The 27,043-nt window shown below is 50.0% G+C and overlaps 4 protein-coding genes across 5 annotated transcripts; 2 read left to right on the plus strand and 2 right to left on the minus strand.

Annotated features, from left to right (window-relative positions):
- The first annotated feature begins 2,381 nt into the window (after positions 1–2,381).
- On the plus strand, positions 2,382–6,065 carry LGALS1 (galectin 1). The gene is made up of 4 exons (XM_056482240.1): positions 2,382–2,519; positions 4,008–4,087; positions 5,283–5,454; positions 5,857–6,065. Exons 1-4 carry the CDS (start codon positions 2,511–2,513, stop codon positions 5,998–6,000), a joined length of 405 nt encoding a protein of 134 aa, XP_056338215.1. The 5' UTR covers positions 2,382–2,510; the 3' UTR covers positions 6,001–6,065.
- A 2,365-nt stretch (positions 6,066–8,430) lies between these two features.
- On the minus strand, positions 8,431–10,192 carry LOC130248459 (urotensin-2 receptor-like). The gene is given in 2 exon segments (XM_056482228.1): positions 8,431–9,388; positions 9,390–10,192. Coding segments are annotated over 2 exon segments (1,032 nt in total). The 5' UTR covers positions 10,022–10,192; the 3' UTR covers positions 8,431–8,988.
- A 1,261-nt stretch (positions 10,193–11,453) lies between these two features.
- Positions 11,454–19,255, minus strand: LOC130248457 (arf-GAP with dual PH domain-containing protein 1-like). Its single transcript, XM_056482226.1, has 12 exons — positions 19,182–19,255; positions 18,880–19,041; positions 17,764–17,894; positions 16,825–16,916; positions 16,644–16,726; positions 15,824–15,936; positions 15,056–15,202; positions 14,585–14,668; positions 14,192–14,254; positions 13,614–13,685; positions 12,890–13,121; positions 11,454–12,802 (listed from the first exon to the last, which is right to left on the minus strand). Exons 2-12 carry the CDS (start codon positions 18,968–18,970, stop codon positions 12,774–12,776), a joined length of 1,137 nt encoding a protein of 378 aa, XP_056338201.1. The 5' UTR covers positions 18,971–19,041; positions 19,182–19,255; the 3' UTR covers positions 11,454–12,773.
- Positions 19,256–20,000: 745 nt separating this feature from the next.
- NOL12 (nucleolar protein 12) lies at positions 20,001–23,255 on the plus strand. 2 transcript variants are annotated; one of them, XM_056482230.1, is made up of 6 exons: positions 20,001–20,121; positions 20,390–20,495; positions 20,582–20,630; positions 20,997–21,139; positions 22,013–22,113; positions 22,692–23,255. In XM_056482230.1, the coding sequence occupies exons 1-6, from the start codon at positions 20,039–20,041 to the stop codon at positions 22,861–22,863; spliced, it is 654 nt and encodes a 217-aa protein (XP_056338205.1). In that variant the 5' UTR covers positions 20,001–20,038; the 3' UTR covers positions 22,864–23,255. The 2 variants fall into 2 exon arrangements, with proteins under 2 accessions (XP_056338205.1, XP_056338206.1); XM_056482231.1 differs by having other exon boundaries at positions 20,038–20,121; positions 20,997–21,136.
- Positions 23,256–27,043: the final 3,788 nt, after the last annotated feature.

Consider the following 27,043-nt stretch of genomic DNA (forward strand, 5'->3'; position numbering starts at 1 on the left):
GCTGCCTGAGGTAGACTCCAGCCTGAAACCTGAATTTCCTTGATGTGAATAACCCTTTAAGCATCTTCTCTGGAATGGTAGCCCCTCCTTCATTATCATCTCTTAGCCATTAGCTGGTCTCTAATCTCCCCAGCAGCATTTGGATGAAGGTCCTTGGACAGACATAACTCAAGGATCTGGTGGCTGCTAAGGATTGGTTGCAGTGCCCAGCTGCAAAAATGCTGCAGAAAACACAGAACCTACCACCTCCACCTCCATCTCCAAGAGAGCAAATATTTACATTTCCCTTCCCCATCCAACAATCCCTACCAATCCAGCCCCCTGGACCATGGCTCCAGCAGCAGCTCAAGTACTTGGAGAGATGCCTGGGGTTTAGTCTCACAAAATCTTGGATTTGAAAGGAATTGATTTAATAACACATACATCCCAAGTACAGGGAAGCTGACTCTACTTGCTTTTTCTTCTCCTCCTACAAAGCACATCTTGTCCTGCACTACATGATCCCTTGGTCAGGCTCAAGAGCTGAACCTCAAGGCAAGTGACTAGAAGGAGAAAGGGGGAGCAGGCATGTCAGAGCAGAGACCACCACTGTGGCCTTTACTCTAGTCCTCTTGTGTCATGGAGTGATCAGCAACCTGGCTGAAATCTGGAGCCTGTTTCTGCCCTCCCCAGCAGGCAGGCAAGAGGGTCTGCCTGCTACCTCTGCTGGCATTGATGGGATCAACTGGAAATACTCAGTAGTGCCATCCTCAGGGGTCATACTGGAGGGGGTAACAGGGCTGGGGACTCTCATGTCCTCAGCACAGGGGGAACTGATGGGCCTCACAGTCATGGAAGAAAAAATTGTTTCAGAGTTTCAGTTCTGGGCCTCTCAAGGAAATCACAGTGTGTCTTGTGATTTAGAGACAAATATGCAAGACAAGGAGAGCTCTAAGCCACAGGCTTGGCACACTGCCTGAATTTTTCCCTCCTCTTTCAGTATAATTACAGTTGAGCCATGTAGTAATTGGGTAACTTTTTCCAAAGGAATCCTTTCACCCAGTGAATCATACTTGCCACAAAGAGAACACAGAGGCAGATAAAAGACATATAGATCCTATGGCTTATTGTGATAGAAGCATTTTGCCCCCATCCCCTTCTTCCTCAGGCCCCCAGCTGTGTTCAGGATAGAAGCAAGAGCCAGGCACGGTGCTTTTCCAGATAATTTCTTCCCAGCTTTCCAAGGTGGCTTCCTCCTGTCTTACTCTGCTCTGCATCCAAGATGAGCTGTACAGTTTTGAGGGTGCCTGTGGGTTCTGAAGAAAAAGGACTGTTTTTTCTTTTTTTTTATCTCATACCTACAAAAGTGGGTGGTAAGAGCTGGGGCAGCAGCTGGGCAGTCTCTGGGGACAGAAAGGATTCACAGTGCAGCTGGGTGACCCTTGTTATGAATGCATGACATGTTGTTGGCTCTTTGCAAGTATTGGGATCAATGCTATATGTATAATGTAAAAATAGCATTTCTATATGGATATAGTCTTGCTTAATAGTAAAAGTTAGACATAAGTTTTTTTAAAGATAGTATGCTTAAACTACCCACTTAGTCAAAGATAACAGCCCGTGAACATGTGATGGGAGCCCCTACAGCTGACAAGAGAATTATCAACATGCACCAACTGGACCACCACCCAAATTAAAAGGGATAAGGAGAAGAATAAAACCACAAGCTAAAAAACACGCATGCTCTAAAAAGGCAGACCCAAGGAGTGGCCATGCTAAACAGTTCCCAAAAGTAGTTGACTATGCACGTAAGTATATGAATATGTAACAAGTGGATGGCTTGTAAAACGTATTTAAAGGGGTGTCCCCGAAGCAGCGGAGTGCTCTTGGCAGCATGCCAAGCACCCTGCCGTTTTAACCCTTTGCTTTATGTAAGTCTCCTATTGTCTTTTTATTAAACCTGTTAATTCTCCCAAAACAGTGAACCGTGTTTTTCACACCCTGGATGCAGCTTCATTCCTCTGTCATGGGGGCTTCACCTGGACTACGAAGAGTTTCTGAGGCACTATGTGTGCTCAGAGACATTTCTTCTACTCCTGATCTAACTTGAGCTGAAGAGCTCCGCCCTCATCACAGACTCTTCCCGCCAAGTCTCGATCCATATGACCATTTTCCATGTGGGATAAAAGCCTTGGATAATAAAACATTCACTGTAAAACTATTTTCCATTGGATTCATGGCCACACACAGCTGGATCTTTTCCTGGAGTGGCCTGCAGCCCGCTTGGAAGAGCTGTGTTCACATCCTGGAGAGGAGGCTGGGTGAGTGTGGGAGGAGGCAGCTCTGCCTAATAGACCCTCCCTCCTCCCAAAACCAGCCCCTGCCACCCTTCCCATTGGTGCTTGGGGTGGAGAAGGGCTGGGACAACTCAGCTCTCCAGCTATTTAAAGGCAAGGGAGGGGCTGCAGGAGCTACTTGCCTGGGACCCTTGTGCCTCCGTGGACAGGAGCCTTACCCTGCAGAGCAGCACCATGTCTTGCGTGAGTAGAGAAGGGGATGGGGCAGCTTTGCTGGAGATGGGATTGTGTTGGCTGGGTGTGAGGGTGCTTGTGCTGGCTTGCACATCAGCACCAGCCTCGGAGGGTCTGTTAGAGTTGGGTGCCTGCTGCTGGTGAGGGACGATCCCTGCTGCATCCACTACTATTTTGTGTTCTGGCAGCAGTGGTTCTTTTTTCCTGTAGGATTCCCATGTGGGGATCCTTGCTGGGGTAACCTATTTGACTGCAGCTCTACTCTGTAGAAGCTGCTGCAGTAACATCTTCTGAGCATCTTTTCTGGGCAGCCTTGCAGCTTGCCTTCTGGCTGAAGTTTTCATGAGTCATTGAATTGTTATTCTTCTCTTTTTTGGAAGGAATGTACCCTACAGAAGTGTTCTGTGAATGTCAAGGACTGCATTCAAATACCTTGAGAGGTTAGAGGGGTTATCTTAAGAGCAAGTATCAAGAGTATAGGGCCAAACTCTTTACAGAGTTACCCAGCAACAGGGGAAGGGGCAAGAGGCATAAACTGAAACACAGGGAGTTACAGCTGAATACACAGCTTCCTCACTGTGAGTGTGGCAGAGCACTAGAAAAGGCTGCTGTGGAGTCTGCTGCTCAGGAAGTATTCAAGACATGACACTCTGCCACCTGCTCTACGTGAACCTGCTTTAGCAGGGGGGTTGGACTTGATCTCCAAGATCCCTTCCAGCTCTAACTATTCTGTGACTGCTAGGGAGATGCTGGTTTTAAAAGAGAGATTGCACTTCTTTGGTTAATTTGCCTTTCATTAGGCTGAGGGTGATTAAGCAGGGATTGTCCCAAGAGCAAGCTTATTTTTTAAGGTGGGATAGGAAAAGATTTTCAGTATTCCTGAGGTTTTGGCTCTGCTGTGATGAAAAAATGAGTACATGTGAGTTTGCCAGGATACTTTGGTCCTCCTATAGAGAAGGTGGGGAGCAGTTGTCTCCATGGAGCAGAAGACTATTTTTGCAAATACTGAGCCTACATTAAAAAAAAGCTCAAGCCATTGGGAGATGGGAAGCAAGGTGTCTGAGTCCTTGGACATGAGCAAGGCTTGAAGTTCAAACACGAGCTAGGGGAAGGGAGTGGAATCTCTATCCCTGCCATCCATGCCAGACAGATTTGTGTGGGATGGCACAAGACCAGCAAGGCACATGGGTGTGTTTGGGATGGGGTGGGTGTGATTGGGGTGTGCAGATACTTACACTTCACTGCTGTGAAATACAGATATGTTGATGAGAGCAGCAGGAGACAGATTAGGAAATAGAGCTCTAATCAAATGCACCATGTGACTGGGGTAACTTCTCTGGGATATCCTTGCTGCAACGCCCTAGAGCAAGGGAGCTTCCCTGTTTCTCCACAGGTCCAAAGCAAAGCATGTCTTGAAAGGCAGCAGGGAAAGCTGCCAAGTCAGAACAAGTGAGCCAGCAGGTACTGAACTAATGTCTCTGCTCCCATGTTCCCCAGGGACCAGTGTGCACCAACTTGGGTCTCAAGCCTGGCCAGCGCCTCACTGTCAAGGGGAAAATTGCACCAAATGCCAAGAGGTGAGTTGTGCTGTGCCACCCAGGCATGGCCCAGGCACTGCACTGAGGGGTCTGCAAAAGATCTCTGTCCCTTGGGTAGAAGAGGAGAAGGGGTTAACACCAGCAGTGCTTCCAGTGAGTCATCACCTAATGCACATTGCAGTCACAGTACTGCCAAGGGGCTAAGCCAAAGCAGATGTGAATTTCCAGCTGCACACGCTGGCAGTGACCACATCCTCTCTAGTGCAGGGCAAAGGAAATGGAAGCTGTGTCTGTACTGAGATTTGGTTTGAGACTGTCTGTTCCACCACATCCTCTCCCCTGCACGAAGATGGCCAGGAGTAGGGACATTTATGGTGCCCCAGTGGATTTACCTCTCACATGGTGGTGTGGAAAGAAGGAAGAAAGGTGGTGGGCTTAAGTGGAAATGTTCTCCTAAATGTGCAGGGATAGGGGTGGCTGGGTTTCCCAGTGAAGCCTCTGCAGCAGCCCCCAGCCCTTGTGCAAGTCTGTGGCTGGGGGGGCCCCTCTGCAGGTCAGGTGGAGCTTGTAGCTGTTGCACCAGCAGTAGCAGTGTTCCAGGAAACATGTCCCAGCTCTTCCCAGTGCCTTTGAAGTTTGATACTGTCTGAGTGAAGCCTCCCAGGCTTTCTCTTGCCAAATAATATGCCTCTTCTCATCTGGGTAAGAGGCCTGAAGGTAAGGTGGACACACTATGCTAGGAAACTTCCTCCACTGCTGTTGCAGATACTTTGGGATAGCTGATGACAGGGTAATTATTTCAGCTGCCTGCAGGATGGGGAGAAGGCAGTGGCTGTCAGGCAGGATGCAGCACTAGCTAACTGTTAGGACTGAGAGGAAATCTATGGAAAGCAACTGACTCCTTGGGAATTGGTTTGGATGTATAACACTGTTCAGGGCACTGCATGCTGTACCATTCTCTTGTCAAAAGCTTTGAGAAAACCAATTGGTGTTTCTCCCAGGGATAGCACTCTGGAGCCTATCACCCCAGAAAAGTGCCCCTTACTGCCACAGCACATCTTTCTAGGGAAGCTGTGTGATTTAGCAAAGGGTTTATCTTAGGTTACCCTCAGCTGGGCTTGAAGAAACAGACACTGAGATGCTCATGGTAATGAGAAGCATGCTACTACAGTATTGATTTATTTTTTTTTTTTTAGCTGTAATGATGTATGCTTTTTTTTTTTTTCCTCTGCAGCTTTGTGATGAATCTGGGCAAAGATGCTACCCTCCTTGGACTTCACTTCAATCCCCGTTTTGATGCTCATGGTGATGTGAACACCATTGTGTGCAACTCAAAGAAAGCAGAAGAGTGGGGTGCAGAGCACAGGGAGGGTGTCTTTCCTTTCCAGAAAGGGGCCCCAGTAGAGGTGAGGCATGCATATATTTATATATATATATGTATACTCTCTGTGCATGCTCTGGTGAAGGAAGGGTGTTTAGCACAGGACAGTCAGCTGCAGGGGCTGTCTCAAGACTGTCTGTGCAGGAGGTGGATGGCTTCTCCTGCTTGGCCAGTGCCACCACTCAGAGCTCTGAGCACTGATGGAGGGTGGGGATAAATGTGGAGGCTCCATCTAGCTCAAAGATGTTATTATTGAACAGAGCAGGGAATGGGCATCTCTTGGGAGACCAGAATAACACTCCTGGCTGTTGATGAACAGGTTATTCTACTGAGCTTGTTCACCCTGTGAAGCAGATGGTGGCACAGCAGTGCTGCAGAGGGGAGAGGCTTGAGGAAACTTTCTCTAACTTTTCCGTTTGCCTTGCAGATCACTTTTGGTGTCAACCAAAATGATGTGACAGTCCACCTGCCAGGCCACCAGTTCACGTTCCCGAACCGGCTTAACCTCTCTGTCTTTGACTACTTTGATACACAAGGGGACTTCACACTCCAGTCCCTCAGCTGGGAATAACTTCCTCTGACACCCTCATCTCAAAGATACAGAAAAAGCAATCAATAAATAAGAGTTTTGGTGTACTAAGTCTCAAAATCTAATCTGTTTAATATTGCGAGTCCTCATGGGTTGGGCACCTTGCTGGGAGTGGGTGGATGGGGTAGCCAGTTTTGCTTGAGTACCCTAAGTGGATGCAGTTGTCCTAGCCTTAGTCCTTGAAAGCCATGGATAGAGAAGAGGGTGAAGGTTAAAAGCCTAGGGAGACAATGTTAAAAGTCCAAGGAGAGTTGCAGGAGGAGGCATTGGGGCTAATTATCACTGCAGGGACAGTAAAAAAAGTCCCTTAAGCAAGGTCACCTGCTGTTGAAGACACCTTACACTCCCTGGATAAATTAACTCTAATTCTATCTGAACTAAGCACTCCTGGCTGTCACCAGATGGCATTGAGTGGCTGTGCTGTGTGAGCCTAGTGGGGCATGGAGTGAGGGGAAAGTCCTCAACTGTGCTAGTTTTGGCTGCAGCCTTCTGTAGAAGCTGGTCCTATCCTATATCTGCTTGGGACCTCTTACTGCTGTATGGCAACAGTAGAAAAGCTGCCCTGCTGGGTGTGGCAGAGCATATAGAGGGTTCCTCATCCAAACCCTTTCTTCCAGTAACTGCAGGAGCACAAAGTGTTGTGCTGTGGCACACAAGAGCAGTAATGTGGAGGTGTCTGGTTTTATTGTGCCCCTTGTGCTTTGCCTGTTCCATCCAGAGCTGAGGGAGGCAGCAATGTCCAGCTGGAGTGTGGGATGCTAAGGCTGTGTGCGCTATGCTTTTGTTCCTGTTTGACTTGGCCCAAATGAACCTGAGCACTTCTCAGTCTAAGCTGAGGCTAGACTCTGAGGAGTCTGAGGCACTCAGGCATGTTTGATGTTACTGCACAGCTGCCTCAGGGACTCTCTCAGTCTAATGCTGCCTTGGCACTGCTGTTGAGCATGCTGTGCCTGGTGGGTATGGGAAAGGTGGGATCTGCCCTATCCCCAGTGCACAGCAGTTACCAGGTCAGTCTGGGATGAAAGGCTTGACCACAAGCAGCACAAAGCACTAACAATTTGATGTACTACAGGATTCCCTGCAGGCCTGGCTGGGCTAATTCCTCACATTAAGCTGTTGCAGAGCAGCTGGAGAACAGGGACTTTCCCCTTCAGCAGCTGTACCTGCCATTCTTATTTCGTAATTCATGAGGCTCTGCCAGGTCCTGTGTCCTAGGTACCCATGCAGAGAGAGGCTGAGCTGCCAAGAATTGTGGGTCTGAGGAGGAAGAGAGATAAGATGAGAGCTTAGCTGAAAGGCAGGAACTCTTGGGGTGTACAAGCAATGTAGATCTCTGCAGCTGGATCTGTCTTAAAAGTCCTGTGTTGCCCAAAGCCCATCTGCTTTGGATAATCACATCACACTCTTTTTAGGACTACATCTATAACTGTAAACATGACATCTAGCATTGCCACCCTGTGCATAGGCATGGCAGGGGGACTGTTCCCATGGAGTGGTAAGGATAAAGCCATCTTTTCCAGAGAAGACAGGTTCAGCAGAATGGAAATGAGCCATACTAGGCTAGATGGTCTCAAGGCAAGAGACCTGGCTCGGTTTACACAGTCTGGCAGACTGGGGTACATTGGGTAGGCCAGAGAATTGGGTATTTCCCTCAACCACAGCAAGGCCATGGTGCTGAGGGTGCCATGAACTGTGTCATGATGGACACAGAGCAGAGCTCTCTCCTTGCAGCTTCCTCTGCTGGGCTGATCTTGCAAGCTGAGCAAATGTACTGGACTCCCTGGGCTGTACTACAGGGGAATCTCCCAATGTCTCTTAACTGCACTTGGCAACCATTCTTTAGATACTTCAAAGATTTTTTTTTTGTGATGGTTTCTTGAAGAAAGCTCAGTAGCAGCTTTACCACAGGAGTATGAACCTTAGTGAGGTCTCCTGCTAGCGTGGCTGTTTGTTAAGTGACTCACAGTTCTTGTGAAATCTATGACTCACTGTTGTCCTGACTTTGTTATGGCTTGGCCCGTTGCTAGCAGGGAGATGAGGGGTGGCAAAGGCTCCCCAGATGTATAATTTAGACATATCGAAGCTGACTGCTCCCTTCCACCCACTCCCCAGCCTTGTGCAAGGTGGAGGCTGGTGTGTGAGGGCTGCAGGATCTGAGGATGGAGCCAGGATCCCTGAGACAAGCACTCTCCCCACCCAGCTGAGCAGGATGAGCAGCCATGCAAAAAGGAAAGCACTGCAACACCACCGATGGAAGGCACAGCCTGCTGGCACGGAAGGTGACACACTTTTATTTCTCAACACGACCCCAGCCAAGGTCAGGTGCTCCCAGCCTGCTCACTTTCCCTCACAGAGCCCAAGACCTTCCTGAAAGCCAGGGGGATGCCATGGCTTCCCTCAGCCTGCAGAGAGGGTGCTGCAGGCCGTGCCCTGCCCTGTGGGAGCCCAGAGTATTCCTCCGGCTTCCCTGGGGGCGGGGTCCCCAAAGACCCCTGAATGAGACCCTGGTGTCTCAGGCGCTGAATTCCAACCCCTGGGGGAAATTACCAACACAGAGGGAATGGAAACAAACCACCAAAATTAGTAAAGTGTAAATTAGGTTGTTGGAACGTAGATAAATAGACTTTTGGGAATGTTTGTGATAAGGGACACGTGGCCAAGATGGAGAATTTGGGGGTGTGGATACTTCTTCCTCCTTCTTCTCCGTGTCATCCATGCTGGGTGACATGCTGGCACTTTTAGATTGGATGGGGTCAGAGCTGGACCGTTTAACAAAGTTGTATTGTATTGGAAAATAATTGTAAATACCTAGTAGGTAATTTAGACTATAAAAGATAAGTCCTGCCTCTGCCAGGCAGATTCTGCCCTGGACGTCTAGCGAGCAGACCGCTGTTCGCTGGCCAAAGCATTCCTGAGATAAGGAAGAATAAACAACCATGAAAACCTCTAAGAACAGCCTCATGCAGTCTCTCATCGGCGGGCATCGGAAAGACCTGGGTTCCAGGCCACCTTTATGTTCTCCTGAGGTGACCTCAGGTTAAAGGAGACACCTCGGGATGTGACACTGCCCGTCCCGGCGCGGCGGCGCCCGCGGTATCTGTTGGTGTAGAGGAAGGAGCTGGCGCAGCTGTTGCCATAGGCCAGGCAGGTGACACCGAAGCTGAGGCAGGCCTGGGCAGCGGGGCTGAGGCCCAGCTCTCCCTGGTACAGCCGGGCCAGCTGCCAGGCCCAGAAGGGGAGGAAGCAGGCCCAGTGGGCCACCAGGACGGCAGAGACGCCGGGGAGGAGGCGGCGGGCGGGCGCGGCCGGGCACCGGCAGTGGTAGGCCCGGGCCGGGCGGGCCTAGGCCATGGCCAGCAGCGCTCCGGGTGCTGAACAGCGCCCTCAGGTAGAGCCGGAAAGCTGCCGGCGCCCAGCTGGGGACGCAGATGTGCTTGTGGGGGCCGTCCCCATCCCGCAGCTGGGTCGTCACCAATATGGGGGCCGTCAGCAGCAGCGAGAGCAGCCAGAGGATGGTGCTGACCGGCTTGCGGCAGGCGTTGCTGGCCCGCCCGGCCCACAGGGGCTTGGCCACCGCCCAGTACCTCCCCAGGCTCATGGCGGTCAGGAGGAAAACGCTGGCGCGCATGGTGAGGAGGTCCAGGCTGAGCAGAAGTCTGCAGCCCACATCCCCAAAGAACCAGTCGTGGGCGAAGTAGGTGCTAACCACAAAGGGGATGGTGGACAGGTGCAGGAGGTCAGCCAGGGCAAGGTTTACCATGTAGACCCCCAAGGAGCCTGCTGAGCAGCCTGCCACCCTGCCAGAGGCCACTGCCACTGTGTAGATGTTCCCCACCATGCCGGTGAGACACATGAGCAGCAGCACTGCGCCCAGCCCTGTGACCAGGCTGTCCCCTCCCAGGACACTGCTGCCATCACCTCCACCACTGCTTTCCTCCAAGAAACCGCCACCCTTGGGATCCTCTCTAGGACTTGGGCCGAGGAGAGAAGAGTTGTAAGACATCTTTGGGTAAGCTGAGCAAGAGCAAATCAAGCTCTCGGAGACCTGTTCCTTCCTCCTGCCTTCCACCCTCTCTGTATGGAACACCTTGTCAATCCTTTACAGCAAAGCAGCCAAGGGAATGATGGGGAGAGTTCATCAGACATAGATAGGGAGCTTCAGAGAAGTCTATTCCTCACCTCCAGCTGCCCAGTCCATTTTGCTGATGTTGTCCAACACAAGCTCGGTCGGGTTGTTTTCCTTAACCATGAAACAGCCAAGAAAGGGATATTGCCTTTTCCTTCAAGACCAATACATGCAAGATAAACTCTGCCAGCCAGGAGGAAATGTCTCTTTTCTTCACTAGCTCATCCTTTGTTGCTTCTCCAGTTTGCTGGGCCCACAGGAACAGCAGATGAACAAGTAGATTTCTGCTCCCAAGTCTGTGTCAGCTCAGCTCAGACAGACTTTGGAGAGGTGGGCCCTGCCCCGCTGAACCAACCCCCTGAGAGCTGCCTTGACCACTGCATGGAGGAATGTGCCTGACTCACAGCTTCACACACCGGTGTGGATACAGTTCCCAATTTATACTGGGCTTTTAGCCACTAGCTGAGAAGCCCCACTGGCTCCCCCCTCTTTCTGGCAGACATGCTTTCTTCCCCCATATCTTCCTGCACCTTTATTCTGCTCCATCTTCCTTCTTATTCTTGATTCCCTTCCTTTTTCCCATTTCTCCTTGTACAGTTTTCCTCATTTGAGACAGAAGACAGCTGAAAGACAAGACTCCATATGACACCCATGCCCAATGCCACCCTGCCCTTTCCTCACTCACATCTGAGCCTTGTTGTCTCAAGGAAGACACAGTGGGACAGAATTTGCAGAGCAGAGTCAGATGTGCCAGTCTACATGTATTCTGCTGTTAGTTCAAGGTTTCAGGCCACTCCAGCCACACTCTTTTGCATCATCAGTGTATTAGCTTCATTGTGGCTGAGTCAAATGCCTCTACTCATATCCAGCAGTGGTAATTCAGCAGCAAACAGGAGGAGGAGGAAGCATCCCATCAGTACTCCCCCACTGTACAATGACCTTTGGTTTTCAGGAAAATCATGCTCCAAACTGGGAGAGATCAGCAAAATGCAGTGAAAATATACTTTTAGGTGGATATTTCCATTGCACTATCTCATAGCAGGGTGAGTGACACTTCTCATCCAGGAAGTTGATGCTCCAAACAGATTGTGATGGTCTTGGCATAGAGGGGTTCCCACAGAAACAGAGGGGCACCGTGAGTCTGCCCATTTGGCTCTGATGGGAATAATCACAGTCCAAATGCCCCAGGAAATACAATGAACAGCTATGGCTATTTGTTTGATCATCTGTGCTTTTTTTCCAAGAAACAACCTCATACCTCAACAGTTAACAGGTAGCTAGTTTAGGAAGTTAAAATAAATTACAATGGGATTTTTTATTTCTTTATTTAGGAGCTAATTAAAATACTGGTTGTCTCATTAATTCCATTTAGCTCCCCTTAACACAAGATACCTTCTCTCACAGTGCCTGTGTAAAACTGCAAACACATCAACAGTTTTACAGTTACAGCCACCAGCAGAACTCAGCTACTCCTTCCAGCATGTGAAACACAGCTCTCCCAAGAGAGCTTTAAGAGATGAGCTTTAAGAGATGAATCATGGGTTGATTTAGTGTTTTAGGCTAACTCTTACTAATCATACAGACCTCCCCTGTTATGCTACTGCATAAAATGATATGTATGTGTGATATACAAGATAAACATATGCAATGTGAAGGTCAGAATGAAAGTGCCAGACCTTTGACATACAGAGAATGAGGGAGCAGAGATCCATGTATTACTATACTCAGGCATCAACCCTAGGCTATAGTAGAGACAGAGCAGAGTCTGAACTCTATAAATGCTATCAGATCCTCTCTGCAAGACCCAACCCCTCTCCATTGGTTTGATAGAGACTAGAGTTTGGCAGCTGATCTTCAACGGCATGAATATCCCTCACAGTATCTTCCCTAGGGCAGTATTCTCTCTCCATCACTTTTTGTTATGTGTGCACACACACATTATCCAAATACCCAAATGTATACCCACATTCCTTTTGAGACAATCTCTTAATCTTCTCTGAAGCATTTGGTGGAAGGTGTGCACACAAATGTTGTCTGAAGAAGCTTTCCAGACCATACACGGCAGAAGGAAACAGGCCTCACATTTGACTGTTACATCTTTTAAGTGACCTTTCTCAACCACTGCACTAACTGATCAAATATCTAGATGTTTCACATCTCTGCCACCAGCAGGTATGATTTCTTGTAAAGGAACAGGGTCTTTTAGTCCAGCAGCTCCTGTAACCTGCTGGGGTGCCTGGCTCCAGCCAGACAGATGTTTTCTTGCATCAGGTGGGTGGCTGTCTGCAGTTTCATGCAGGAGTTTCATGCTAGGTCCCATGTCCAACATAGTAAGTGCCAAAGTTTTCAAGGCCTGACTGACAGGCAAGACCTGTCAGCAGCCAGTCAGATCACAGCATTTAACAGGGACAGGCTGTTCTGAGGATTCAGACGCACAAAATCTTGCACTTGAAAAGAAGCAGCTTAATCAGGCCCTCAGAACAAAGTGGATATTCTATGGGGGCAAAAGTGCTTCAAAGGGTGCTCCAAGGGCACTGTGTTTCTCTGATGTCAATCTCCTCTCCTGTCCTGACAGCCACCCAACAGGACCAGGTAGAGTCGAGTCATAGAGAGATTCCTGCATGGCTTCCTAGGATTTAAACTTGAAGTAGGCTTCAACTGTAGTGAAGAAAAAAGGTGGTGCATTAGGGCAATACCCTGAATGGGAGTGGCAGGAGGGGACAGAAACAGCATCCAGGCACTTACTTGCATATTCCTGTGGTGTCATGGCCTGGTTGATGACACTAGTGAAGGCTCTGATCCACTCCAGCTGGTCAGCCTCTGTCTCGCAGGTGAAGAGGTATTCCCGGTCAGGGGTGACTATGGTGATGCCGTAGTGCCAAGAGAAGTTGCCCTGTGTCCCTGAAGGCAATCCCTTCTGGACACTGTATCCATTCTCTCCACTGCCCACAAATACCTCACCCTTAGCAAATGCGTCCTGCACATCAGGAGGGAAAGACAGTGATTTATGGAATCCCAGAAGAACGAGGGAATCATTACAATGCACCTTAGGACAGGAGGAGAGTGTGTGAGGATCAGTGATGTAGCAGCAAAAAGTTTTGGAGGTGGTGAGGGATTCAGATGAGCAATGAGTCTGTGCTCAAAGGCAGTAGTGAAAAGATAAAAATAAGGGCAAGAACCTCAAGAGGTCTGGGAGAGGAACTGCTGCTCTCATCTCTCTGTGTCACCCTCCCATGCCACCACCTTTACACCACTGCCCTCCCTCTTCCCATTGCTTGCAGGCAGTGAAACAAACACAGAAAGCATGTGATGAACTAAATGGGATGGAAAGGGGAAGACCTGGAGTCCATTGATAGCAGCTGGGGAACCTGCAAGCCACCCTTAGTGCAGAGCACAGACTCTGTGTGCACTTCCAGCCTGCCCTCAGCACCGCTGCCTGCAGCTGCCCGGTGTCACATCTTGCTCTCACCAAAGGATCCTTGAAGTACATGAGCCTGCGGTGATCCAGCGTGAACCAGCGCTTCTTAAAAGCCTCTCTCTGCTGTGAAGGAAGAGGTGACGTGTGAGGGGACAGTGCCCTCTGCTGCGAGCAGTGCGAATGGATACCCAAACTCATCCCAACCACCTGGAGGAAGCCCCTGCCTTAACAGCAACCTCCTCCTCGCCCTTTCTGAGCCGAGTGGGGATGAGTATCGGGTTAGCCAGTCCCAGCTGCTGTCCCCAACTCCTGAACTTCGATGAAGGACCCCAGAGATGGGACAGGAGAAATCTGGACGCTAAATACCTGTAAGGTCACGCACACACAGACACATGCAGAGAGATCTGTCGCTCTGGGAGAAAGCAGGGACTCTGGCTTCATCTACTTTCACATGTGTCCTTCCCCTTCCTTTTATTCTCCCCTCCCTTGGTGCACACACACTGTTCCCACGGGTGTCTAAAGAGTCAGGGGGGAATGAGGAAACAGCAGGAGAAAAACATTGAGGTAGGGAAAGCCAGTGGTGCTCTGGCAGGCCCCTGCTAGATTTTTTTTCTACTACAGCAGCTCACCTTGGGACCAGTCTTCTCCATGTATCCCTCCTTCAAGAAGTTTCTCGTCAGACGATTTTTAATCTGACAAAATGGCAAGAGTAACATTCACTTAGCTGTGCCTCTTTTCTATTCATTTCCCTCCCCCACCCTTCTATTCCCCCAAATTCAGTCACCTTCTAAATTTACATTTCCCAAACTGCCTAGCTAGGCATCACGTCTGCCTCCAAAATGCCCAGAAACAGCAGAGAGCAGCTGTGTTCTTACCACCACAGGCCCTTTTAAAAACACCTCATCCCTCTATCTTTACCCTGCAATTTCCACTTCCATACCCGGGGTTATAACAGTAACTAATGAGATCTTTTATCATAGCAGCAGCAGGAGACTCAGCACTGTGCTCCAGTGCTGCCTTACCTCATTATCGCTGGCAATGGGAAATGCTACCTTCAGGTAATGGAACTGCACAGAGCGGATGGCATTGAACCAGTCCACCACCTCCTGCGGATGGAACAGCACAGGACAGAAAGCTTAGCCAGAGCAAGAGTGGGCTATTTAAACTCACCCAGCTGCACCCAGCCCTGTGTTAACTACAAACACAGTCAGCTCTCCCTCCGCAGCATCTCCCTCACATGCACTCAGCCATCACGGCTGCCCCATTCCCCACGTGCACAGGCAGCACATCTTCTATAGAACTCCTCCCACACAAACCAACTCAGTCAGTGCTCCTGCCCTGCCCCCTGCAGCAAAACTCTCTCACAGATACACAAACAGAGCCAGAACCCCCACCCTACTACCTACAGCAACTCACACACCTCATCCTACCCATGCTTCATACTATTTAATATCAGCAGCTCCTCAAAGCACCTCAGTGTTAAAACCAGATACCTTTCCACTTTCATGGTAGACAAATATATTCCGGGTCTTATTGTCTTTGAGATAGGTGATCTGCAGGCCATTGGGGTTCCCAATCTTCTCTGGCTGGAATGTAGCATTGATGACATCTATTTTAACATTGATTTTGGGTTCTTTGGCCTGAAAACAGAATGGCATTGAACATGAGCAATCCTAGAAGGAAAGAGATCTGAGCTACTGACTAAATGGGATAAGGCACCTGACCCAGGTGAAGAACCTTGGCCTTTTTAAACTTTCTGAGGTTCATATCAGCCCACTTCTGGAGCTTGTCCAGGTTCCTCTGGATGGCATGTCCTGCTTCTCCCTACCCTGAGCCATTCCCTCCCTTGTGACAGCATTTTAGCTCTTGCCCCACTCAATGAATGAGCAGATGAGTGAGCAGAAAAGCAGCCCTCCTCAAAACCAACAAGAGAAAAGGTTTTTGCCAACTTGGCTCACAGTGAGGTGAGGGGTTGGTTCCAGGAATGGTGCAGGACTACACATCCAGGCAAGTGGATAGGAGTGAAGTGAAGGATCAGTCCTTTTCTCAGTAGTGAGGGAAGCACAAAGGGAGAGCACGAGGAAAAGTCACTCTGAGAGTAGGAAGGGGACCCTTCTCCTTAGTGACATGTTTTGTTATCATCCCTGAGCTGAGATGAGCAAGGCAACCTCAGAAACATGCGTAGGAAATCAGAACATCTCTGTGACCCTGCTGCTCTGGGTGGAGTACACACTGAGGTGGGAGTTGACCACCATACTCACATCCTGCTTGGTGAAATACTTCAGACATCCCTCTCTCTCAGACAAGAGGAACTTGCGGGGTAGGAACTGCCCGTTGTCTCGACCTCGCTTCCAAAGGATGCCTTCCTTCACCCCTTGGAGCAGAAAAACCACTTATAATAGCATTCCCCCACAGGCATGGTAGGCATCAGAGAGCTGCATGCAGCCTGGGGCCCAGCCACCCCTCTGGGACAAAGAACATGATGGACTATTGCTGACAATAAACATTTCAGATGTTTCACCTCTAGATGTTACAACTAAAGATGGTGCTGTTCCAATATTTGCAGTGCAGAGAAGTGCTCACCAAAACACATTCCCAGATTCTTCCCACCTCCTAGTCCTGCTCCCACTACTACCTCTGACAGTGTCTCCTGTGAACACTGGAGTCCTGGCCCATGCAGACTCTAGTGTGGGACCAAAACTCTTCCCACTTTACTCTGCAGTCTCTTGGGCTCCAATGCCCTTTGTCATAGGACTGGCAGTGCCATTTCAAGGACAACTGCCATGGTTAGAGGGAATGGCATGCAGCAGGACAGATACTCCTTATTGTAGATGTCTGTCTCCAGCAAGACATCAAATGCCTTTGAAAAATGCCACCTGATAACACCAGGCTTTTAAGCTACCTGTGGCAGTGCCAGCCTATGTTCTCCCACAATTTAACACCCCCAAAAATAAGCCCTGTAAGTATCAGTTGGGTTCTCAGGAGTACTTGTGGGATTTGCAACACTGAGACCTCATGATACTCAGAAGTTTCCAGCAAAGGCTGCAAGCAGGATGTTTTGATGCTGTGTTCTGCTCTTACCATCAGAATATGGCAGCTGTTTTCCCGGCTCAGTAAATTCTTTGCGTTCATATTTGGCTCGTATCCACTGTTCTCTCAGCACTCTAAGGAGAGAGGTGACAGGTAGCTCAGAAACAAACCAGAGGAATTAGAGGAACAGAGATTTGCCCTTCCCCCTTTTCTTCTGCATACAGCAACTTACTGGCAGTCATTGTAGGTTGGCTGGTAATAGTAAATAGGGATGTGAGCTTCATACATGGCTTTAGTCACAGCATTCCCATGCTTGGCCAGAAACTGCAGAGTTAGACAGAGAGTTAGTGCCTTGCCTTTTAATGCAGACTCACGGTGGAGCTCTTCTTTCCTGACCAACTGCAGGGCTAGATGCACATCAAACTCTAATGGAGCATTCTCCTTCCCCTCCATTGCAACATGCCAGCAGTCTGGCTGCAGGAAGCTGGGTCTCAAAGGTCTCATCTACTCTCAGACATTACAGTGATTGCACCTGAATCAACAGAGTGCCATAAATGTCACTTCCGTAAGGCTGGGTGCACACACATTCAATGGATTTGATGCCATGCCCCCACATCTCCTGCAGAGTTTGACAACAGCTCTGCAATGCTATCTGGAAGGACATTCCAACCTCTTCCAAAGAGCAATGAGACACAGATTATTTTCTTTGAATCTCCAGAAAATATTTTCAGTCCTCTGAGGATTAGTGAGTTGACGGGGCTGTAACAGGGAGAAATCAAATTCTCATAAGTGCCATTTTTCTCAAGAGATCATATTATATCTGGGAACTTTTCTTGGAGAATGGAATTGGACTGCTGAAATCAAGAGGAGACAATGAGGCTGGATGGTCTTGGCAAGTGGAGAACCAGTAATCTAGACCCTAAGCAAAGACTCTAAGCCTTAGTAAGATACATTGCAAGAGCTCTGCATTTGCCATAGAGTAACGGGACATGAGGAGACACATAAGGCACGTGTATCCTCCCTCTCCAGTGGGTTATCATGAGTAGAAAAGAGACTGATTAAACCAGATTACATCCCAACTCTGTGAGGTCAAAGGACTAATTTTGCCAGGACACTGAGTGTATAGTCTGGTCCAAACCACCTGCCATACTCATGGGGATAAAAATCTCACCTGCACCTGAGCATCATCCCAGTAGTCCATCTTCAGGGATTTGACTTTGCTGATGCTGGGGATGTTGCGGTGAATTCCTGAACAGCTGAGGCATATAAAGACACCCAAAGTGGAGGATGCCCAGTCAGGATCTAAGAATATGGAAAAGGGTGTAGCTAGAAGTGGTGAATATCCCTGGGAGACATGCCTCACCTGAGAATGTAGTCCTGAGAAACAGGGAGCTGGTGACCACAGTTTCATCTGAGCTGAGTAATTAACACCCAAGGCATGGATGCCAGTCAGGAAAAACACCATAGCTATTCATTCCCCTTTCCAATCACTTTGACTGATTTTTAAATGACCTATATCTTGAATAATGCCAAAGTGCTCTGTGAACTCCCTTTGTGTAAACAATCGCCCAGACAAAAAGGAAACCACCTCTGGGAAAAGACCCCAGGAGTTGTTTAGTGCATCACAGAGCAAACTCCTAACAATGTTTAGCTCAGGGAGTGGAAAACAACCTTGAATCAAAAACTCTCCTGGAATAATTAAATAGGGCAAAATGGTACTAATTTTAGCAGTCTTAATTTGGCTTGGGTAGTACATTTTTTTTGGAGGTGTAATGGTGGGTGTTGTTAGCAGCACTTGTAGGACCTCAAACTGGATACCCTTCTGAGAGGACAAGCCCTTCAGTAAATTATATTTCCCAGGCAACTATGGCAGGTTGTCAGTTCAGAGCTGAGTCATGGCTAAGACAATGCCCTCCTGAATCATGCCTTCTTTCTGGAGAAGTTAGGATTTCACCAGGAGCTTTCCTGTCAGGTCCTGACTGGGCATGACCTTGGTTTGCATTTGAGATCTGACATGACTACAACCCACGGTGCTGCAGCTATGGAGCCCCTGCTAATCTGGCACTCCCACATCTCTGTCCTTCCCACCAGTGCTATGGCAGCATCTTCTCCCTCCTCCCTTGCCAACCTCCTCCAGGCAGAGGAGATGAATTCCCAGAGCGATGTCTCCCCTCTCTTTCCACCCCAGGCTCCTGTGTAGTCCAGACAGCCAGCACTAAGTGGCTGGTAGAGATCAGCCCCAGCTCCCTGCCTCCAACTCTTCCTCCACCATCCTTTGGGGACTCACCTGGCTTCCCACAGTCTGCACACAAAGAGTTCTCTGCTCTTTTCCACACTTCCTTCAGGGCCTTCATGCTCCGCTCGTTTCCTCCAGCCATCGCTTCGGAATGGTATCCCTCCAGGCAGGGCAGGACAGGGCCAGGAGGGCAGCTGCCTGCACCTTATGCACCTGCAGGCCAACCCACTGCGTTATCCAGGAGAGAAGGAGCCACCAGAGAAACAGGCTCTGGCAGACAGAGGGAAAAGAGGAAGGCAAGAGAAGTCTAAGGTTAAGGTTAATGGAAAGGGTACAGAGGCCTGTCGGTGCACCTGAGCCGGCCGAGCACAGGCAGGGGAAAAGACGCTGGAGGGTGAAGTGCATCCAGACTGTTCGTGAGGAGGAGGAGGAGGAGACCTGCCCCATGGGCGTGGAGGGAAGTGCAGCAATTAACCACAGAACTGGTTTTTCCGCATTTCTGCTGGTGAAAGGACAGGCCAGGAAAAGAGCACAAGCAGTGAGCAAGCTGATAAAGAAAAGCTGGCTGTGGACAAGTGACTCCCAGGCTGTGACAGGACTCCTGTCGGGACTCATCATGCTCTGCGGGCTGGGGAGGGGCTGGCTTTGGCTGCCCCCACAACACTACAGAAGTCAGCTGGCCACCACACAGGTATTACACCCATTTCTAAGGCAAGAACATGGGAGCAATAAAGGCTCAGGAGCTCAGCCAATGTCACCCTAAGCCATCAGAGCATGGCAGCACCAACTCATGCCAGTACCTCTCCACCACTACAGAAATCACGGCAGTCCAGCCAGATGCTGCGACTTGGACACAGCATCAGAGCCAAGACCTATCTCCACAATTGCCTTCCCTGGATAAGAACAGCAGCACATGCTCGGCTAACACCAAGAAATGACAATAGCTGAAATGACAACTGAAAGTCTCGGGCTGTGAGATCGGGTGAGGCACTGCCATGTTCTCCGCACAAGGCAGCGCCGCAGAATCTTTAGCTGGGAGGAAGGTCGCGTTGCTGGAGGCTCCCACGCCTGAAGAAAACCCCGTCAATCCCAGGCTGGATTCCGGGGCTGGGATCAGGCGCATGTAAGGTCCGCGGTCCCGGGGGGCGGGCTGCAGAAGTGCCGGCGTTCCGGCGGAAGGGGCGGGCAGCAGCGGCAGCGTGGGAGCGCCATGGGCCGCAAGAAGAGCAAGAAGAAGGGTCCGGGCGGCCGCGAGGGGCGGCTGGTGGTGACTTTCGACGAGGAGCGGCGGAGGTGAGGCCGGGCGGGAGGGAGGGAGGCGGGGAAGGAAGGCATCCCCCGGTCGCTAAAGCCGGGAGGGAGGCGGGGAAGGAAGGCATCCCCCGGTCGCTAAAGCCGGGCGGGAGGCGGGGAAGGAAGGCATCCCCCGGTCCCTAAAGCCGGGCGGGAGGGAGGGAGGCGGGGAAGGAAGGCATCCCCCGTCGCTAAAGCCGGGCGGGAGGCGGGGAAGGAAGGCATCCCCCGTCGCTAAAGCCGGGCGGTTCTGTGCTGCCGGCGGCAGGGAGTACCTGACCGGCTTCCACAAGCGGAAGGTGGAGCGGAGGAAGGCGGCGCTGGAGGAGATCAAACGGAAGCTGAAGGAAGAGCAGAGGAAAATGAAAGAGGAGGTGAGGGAAGGGTCTGGTGTCCCCGCTGGCCGGAGCGGGCAGGAGGGGCGGGCAGAGGCGCCGCATGACCTGTTTGCGTTCCCCAGCGGCACCAGGAGTACCTGAAGATGCTGAGCGAGAGGGAGGAGGCGCTCGGTACGTGCTGGGCCCTCGGTAGGGAGGGAGGTGGGCGCCCGTGGTCCCACAGCCTTGGCTGGGTGTTGAGAGCAGGGGTAGGGATGCTCGCACGCTGTCCCACAACAACAGCTGCTCGGTCCTGTGGTGTTCCCCGGGCAAGCTGGCAGCAGATCTGAGCGGTGACTCCGCACTAGGAGGTGTCACACATCTCCATGGTGTCCCCAGCTCCCCTCAGGGGGGAAAAGGAGCTTGCCCCCCAGGCTTGCAGTGCCAAACCCCTCTGCCCTTTATCCCTGCGTGCCAAGACCGGGTGCATCAGGAACAAGTGAGTTTATCCCGTGAAAAGCCGGGCACTTTGCAGTGCAGGATTTCTTGTGTTCCCAGAGGAGGCTGATGAACTGGAGCACTTGGTGACATCGAGGACAGAGTCTGTGAACATCGACCACCCCAACCACATCGTAACAGTGACCACCATCAGTGACCTGGACCTCTCGGGGACACGCCAGCTGGGACTGGCCAGCTCCGTGGTAAAGCCTCTTGCTACCTCTCTAAGGGCTGTACACACTCCTGGAGCTGGTGAGGTAGGGCTGCTGGTTATCCCTGAGTGTGTCCAAGGCCTTGAAGCTGGCAGGGAACAGAGATGAAAAGGGAAACTCATAAATGTTATGTTTTCCACAATTTAAATTGGGCCTCTAAAGAGAAGGAAATGTGCTGTGTGAATAGCTCACTCCAAACCTCCCTGGAATCCTTTGCTAGTCCCAACTGGCTCTGGTTAAGGAAAAGTGTTACTGGATTGGATGGCAACAGTGTAATACTTTAAAAGCTGATACAAGACAAGCAGCAAGATTTCTGACTTTGCTGCATGGTTTGTCCTTGACCTTTTTTCTGTGTTTTGTTCAAAAATATTACTGTTAGCACAAGGAGGCATTTCTCTCTCTCCATGATCATGTACTTTGACCACAAATAAGGAAACCATTCAGTCCTGGTTGTGGTCACTTTTATTCTCAAAATACATTGTAACTAAGATCTTGTGTTTGTTTTATAGAGACTCTCAGGAATTGGTTGTGCTTACATTTGTAAGGTCATCTAATCTGAAAATCCTCTCAGAGAGCTCTTGATAGTAAAACCCAAAGCAAAAGCCAAGGCCCTTGGTTTGTTCAAGTTTGAACTTCAGTCCCACTAAAAGCATATTGAAGTTCTTGTGACTTGGGGTGGATTACTGTAGGACATCTCTGCTTGTGCCTTTCTGCAGGATTGCAATAGGATACCTTGCCACTTGGACATCAAGGGGCATGGAGAATTTAAAAAAAACTTAATCTGTGACTAGTTAGTTCACAAAACAGGATGTAGCCAAAAATGCAGTGGAAACACCAGAATCACCAAAGTGCTTTCTTTTTAAGGGAAAAACCGAAGGATCTGAAGAAGAGAAAGGGGAAGAGGTGGTGAACAAGCCTGTGAGAGCAATGCCCAAGAAGTCCAGAAACCCCTTCCTGTCTGAAAAGTATGTGCAGATTCCTGCAGTCCTTGGCTGTCCGGCTCTGGGAATGTTGTGTTCTGTGGGAATGTTGTGTTCGATGGGAATGCTGTGTGGCCACGGGGAGAGGCGGTGCTGCGCGGGCAGAGGCCAGCAGGGAGCGCTGGTGGAGCGTGGAGGAGAAGGAGGAGGAAGAGGAGGAGGGTGGGCTTCATCCTCACCTCTTACCTAGTCCTGCATCACAGCACATTCCGCAGCGCGCAGAGCTCATCCCTAGGGTTGAAGGTCAGAGGCTCCTAAAGGTGGAAGCTCAGGCGTTCTCCACATTTTTTTCAGTATCCAGGTTTTACAGCTGCTTTGAGGGTGTGGAGAGCTCCTTTAACTCTGTGGGGTCTGGGCAGCACAGTGCTCACCACATGGATTTTTGTTGTTGCCGTACATGGAGACTTGGAGGTTTCCTGCATAGCTTAGAGTCCCTCTGGGACTTGCCGTGTCTGGCATCCATTCCTGCTGGGCCACACAGGGCTCTCCAGCTATTGTTGTGGTATTGCCTTGCTTCTGCAGGCTTTGGTCCCCAAACATTTTTCTCTTTCTGCCCTAAACAGAATTTCTTCTCTTACTGCCACACTGCACATGCACAGCCGGAAAAAGACAAAAGGAAAGAGATCCCAGCGTGGGCAAGGCCCACGTAAGAAAATCCAGAAGTCCAGCACAGGGCGAACCACCAAGACTCAGCGCCGGAGGCTGACTGGCAAAATGGGCCGTGACCAAGACTGACAGAGAAACTAATGCTCAGGCCACCAGCTGGGACAGTGCTCTGTATCTGGCCTGTTGCTCTTCAGGACACTGTCACTGTGTGCAAGCACCTTGTTTACATGGCACTCTGACCAGCTGTGAACCCACTTCAGCCTTTCTGTAGTCTCCTAAGTGCTGGCCAGGGTGACTAGACACCCTACCCATTTATTTTTGCAGTAATCTCCAGCCTGGGTGCCACATAATATCTTAAAAACTTCTGCTGAAGGTCGTGTTCACTATTTGACATAACCCTCTGTCCTTGCCCCCAGTCCTTTCAGAGCTGATACTTGGCTTTATCAAAGAAGAGGATCTGGGGCAGAGTGCAACAGGCACATCGTTGTCAGGGCAATTTGAGAGACTTGGGAGAGCTCTGCTTGCACTCCTGCATCAGTGCCCTGGCATTTCTGCTGTGCAGTAAATCCTTTTTCCATGGAGACACGGTGTCATCTTGTCTCCTGTGTTTCTTCACCACACAACACACTGCCACACCTGAATGCAGGGGTACTTTTTGTTTGGTACTTGTGCCAGGTGAAATTGGGTAACTTTGTGAATAAATTTGAAGTAATTTTGCTAAGAAAAAAAAAAATCTGTGACTTATTTGAAGCATAACAGGAGCTGTGCTAAAGCCAGTACCAACTGGAAAGAGGGGGAGGCAATTCCTGGTGTTTAAAGGATATTGAAATCCACTGGTGCTTGGAAAATGGAATAGCTAGGAGCTATTTCTGTGGCAAGGCAGAGCCAGCTAGAGCAGGAATGGCTCATTCCATTGTCTGCTGAATATGCCGATCGTAACTCAGATAGCTCAGGGGAGTATGAAATGCCCTAATGCCCTTGCTGTGTGTGTGTGGCCCTCTCCGGGATGGGAGTGGCAGAGGCTGCCCTTGCCCTTTACCTCAGGGTTGCTGCAGTTATTAGCAGCTAATTGCCTTTCTTCTTAGGACCTCAGTGTATGTTTTTTACTGTGGTTGCCCTAGGCAGGGGGAGAAAAGGACTTTGTATAGTTGGGATTTAGGAATAATGGTGGCAAAACCTTGAGTGAATCCTCTGAGGAGGAGAGTGAGCCCAGGCAGCATGCTGGCCTCTGTCCTGGAGTATCCTGGAGTGTTCTGCCTCTGTGAGCTAGGCCTCCTCCCATGCCATGTGTGCACTGGAAAGGAAATGACAAAGAAAGAAAAGGCCTATGTGTCCAAAACCCACACCAGAAAAATTTGCAACCCAGCAATGGGCAAGTAAATAGATTCCTCATGCCAGAAATGGGAGGGAAAAGAGTAAAGCAGTGCCTGAGGCTGCGTGGAGGAACATCAGAACAGTGCTGACGGCCACCAGCAGCTAAAGAGAATGGCAGCAGCCTGATGTATCTCTCCATCGTGTCTTGTAGGGGGTGCACACAGAGCTGTTCTCCAGAGCATGTTAAGGGGGAGGGTATGATCTCAACACCGACAGCAGCAGCGCAATTTCTGCTAGAGGGAGGGTTCTGGAGGCAACCGGGTGACACGTGTGCTTGTGGTAAGGAATGGGCTCCTCTTGCACTTCCCTTTCCCTTCTGAAGAAGGCAATTGCTGGGGAAGTGGACACTGTTATCACTGGTGCCTTGTATGCTTGGATTCAGGGTCCCACCCTGGGCTGAGCTCTTGGCCACTAACAGAATAAACTCAGTCACATTAGGTGTGTATGTGTGGTTTCCTCACCTCCAAAACAGTTTTCAAACACTGCCTTAAAGGCCACTCCAGAAAGGTCATGGGATTTAATAGCTGAGTTTACTTATCCACCTGTCTCACCTGGGGTTCTTGGGTGTTTCAGAGCTGCAAAAACACAACTCAGGCAACGCCAAAAGTGTTATGCTGAGCTGGATCTCAGCCAAAGGATCCAAAAGGTCCCATGTGCGGAGCATAAATTGTTTCTTGCTCTGGTTTGGGAGTTACGTGCTCTAGAGAGTTCTGTGCTTGGTGGATTTGAGAGGGATGAAGGAGGGAAGGAGGAGGAAGCTCTGTTTGGAGACTACCACACCAAGGGGACTGCAGCTCAAAGTCAGAGGGCAGGGTGACATCCTTAGTCTGGATCATACAGAAGTTTTCCCTTCTTTCCAGGACATAGTGCCTTGTGGAGTGACCATGGACAGAAGGTGACCTTTGTGCTTCCTCACTTGAGGAGTTTGCTCTGGAGCTGGGATGGCCACTATAAAAGAGCTGTACTATCTGTTTGAGAAATCTGCTGGAGTGTGGAATGTGGATCAGGTGCCTTCCCCAGCCTGTAGGCAGCCTGGAATGGTAGCTGGGACAGAGCTGGATGACCACATTTTATTCTGGATGAGGTGTTAAGAGTGACTTCAGTTTTTGTCATTTTGCTGCCAGGTGATCCAGAAGAATCTTTTAGTTTGCTGTTTCCCTGGCCTAATAAGATTTTTGAGCCTTTCTCAAGTGTCAGCTGAAATCTCAACAGCCCCTTCCAAGCTCTGAAGTCTTTCAATTCCTGCTATAGAATGAGTTTTCAAATTCAAAAAACCCCCAAAAATGTATGGAAAAACTGAGAACAAGAACTGTTAATTCCTGTACAGCATTAACCATCAGGATTGTTCATTACACTATTGATTTCTCCATTTGATTGATTAAAGCTTTATTCTGTAATGTGAATTACTGATTCAGCCCTAGCCTGCTGTTTTTGTTACACACAGGGTATACAGTCAGGCTACCCCTGGATCTATTGAAATGAGAATATGAGTTTTCACACAAAAGGTAGTGAGTGAAGTGTTTGCCAGACACATGACAGTTCATACCAGACTTTGGCTTAAAATTCTTCTATGCTGCTTCCACCTGTTTTCAAGATGGATTTGACCATTTGGGGGTTTTTTCCCCTCTTAGCTGCTCAGGAGGAGGCTGCTTCCAAATGTAAGGTACTTGAAAAATGTAAAGTACTTGCAAAAATCAGTTTGTTAGTGCAGTTGGTGCTCTGTAAAGGAAAAGCAGAGAGCAGCAGCTCCCTGTGAGCTTTTCCACAGGCATTTCACACGTGGCTCTGCAGCTGGGTCACCTCGGGCACAGAGATGCAGGGCTTTGACATGGGCTGCCACACTGGGGTTGCCATGCATGATGGCTTTCACTGGCTAGACTGCTATTCCGCACACATGCACACGCAAAAATATAATTGGGATTACAGAGGATCAAAAGCAGAGTGGGAGCCAAAATGATCAGACAGCTGGGGGAAAACTGGAGTGCAGCAAAAAGGAGGAACGGCTGCAGTTTTGTGCATGAGCTGTGTGATAATCAGTTCACTGTAGTTATTGCTTTTGTAGTGTAGGCTGTACTCAGTACAGCCACACTGCTGATTCCAGTACTGTGTCCCAGGAAAAAAGGAAAAAAGTGTGTTTGAGGAAAAAAGTTACTGGGAGAGTGATGAGAATTTTCAGGGACTAAAAGGGAGCTGAATAATGGGTTCTGTGGGGTAGATAGGTTTAAGGTGTGGATTGCAGACTGCCCTTAATGGGAAAAAAAAGAAAAAAAAGTGAAATCGAATTTTTTGTATCTGTCACCAGCATGGGGAAGAGGAGTTTGGATTGCAGAAGGAGCAGTGGAGGACAGATTAAGGATGTTAAAACAGTTAAGGGCGTTCTGCTGGAAATAGCGAGGGTCAGGCAGGGCTTGTGCTTGGTAGGTAAAGCTCACGTCAGACAAATCTCTCTGAGTGCTGTGGGTAGCATGAGCCGCTGTCGGAGCTGTGCTGGAGCACGGTGGCGTTTCTCTCTCAGCGCTCGCGGGTAAGTCCGCCGCTTTGGCATCTGTTTCGGCTTCGGGACAACTAACTTTTGGGGTGCTGCCTGCGGGGAGCACGGGGGGAGCCCCTCGGCAGGCGGTGAGGCGGTCCCTGGGGGAGGCAGCCGGGGGGGAGGGCTGGAGCCTCGGCTCCATCCCGATCCACGGCTCCATCCCGATCCCCGGTTCCATCCCGATCCCCGGCTCCATCCCGATCCCCGGCTCCATTCCGATCCCCGGTTCCATCCCGATCCCCGGCTCCATCCCGATCCCCGGCTCCATCCCGATCCCCGGCTCCATCCCCATCCCGGCTCCATCCCCATCCCCGGCTCCATCCCATCCCATCCCCGGCTCCATCTCCATCCCCGGCTCCATCCCCATCCACGGCTCCATCCCCATCCCGGGCTCCATCTCCC

This window comes from Oenanthe melanoleuca, chromosome 1A (genome assembly GCF_029582105.1).
Source record: "Oenanthe melanoleuca isolate GR-GAL-2019-014 chromosome 1A, OMel1.0, whole genome shotgun sequence".
Lineage (NCBI taxonomy): Eukaryota > Metazoa > Chordata > Aves > Passeriformes > Muscicapidae > Oenanthe > Oenanthe melanoleuca.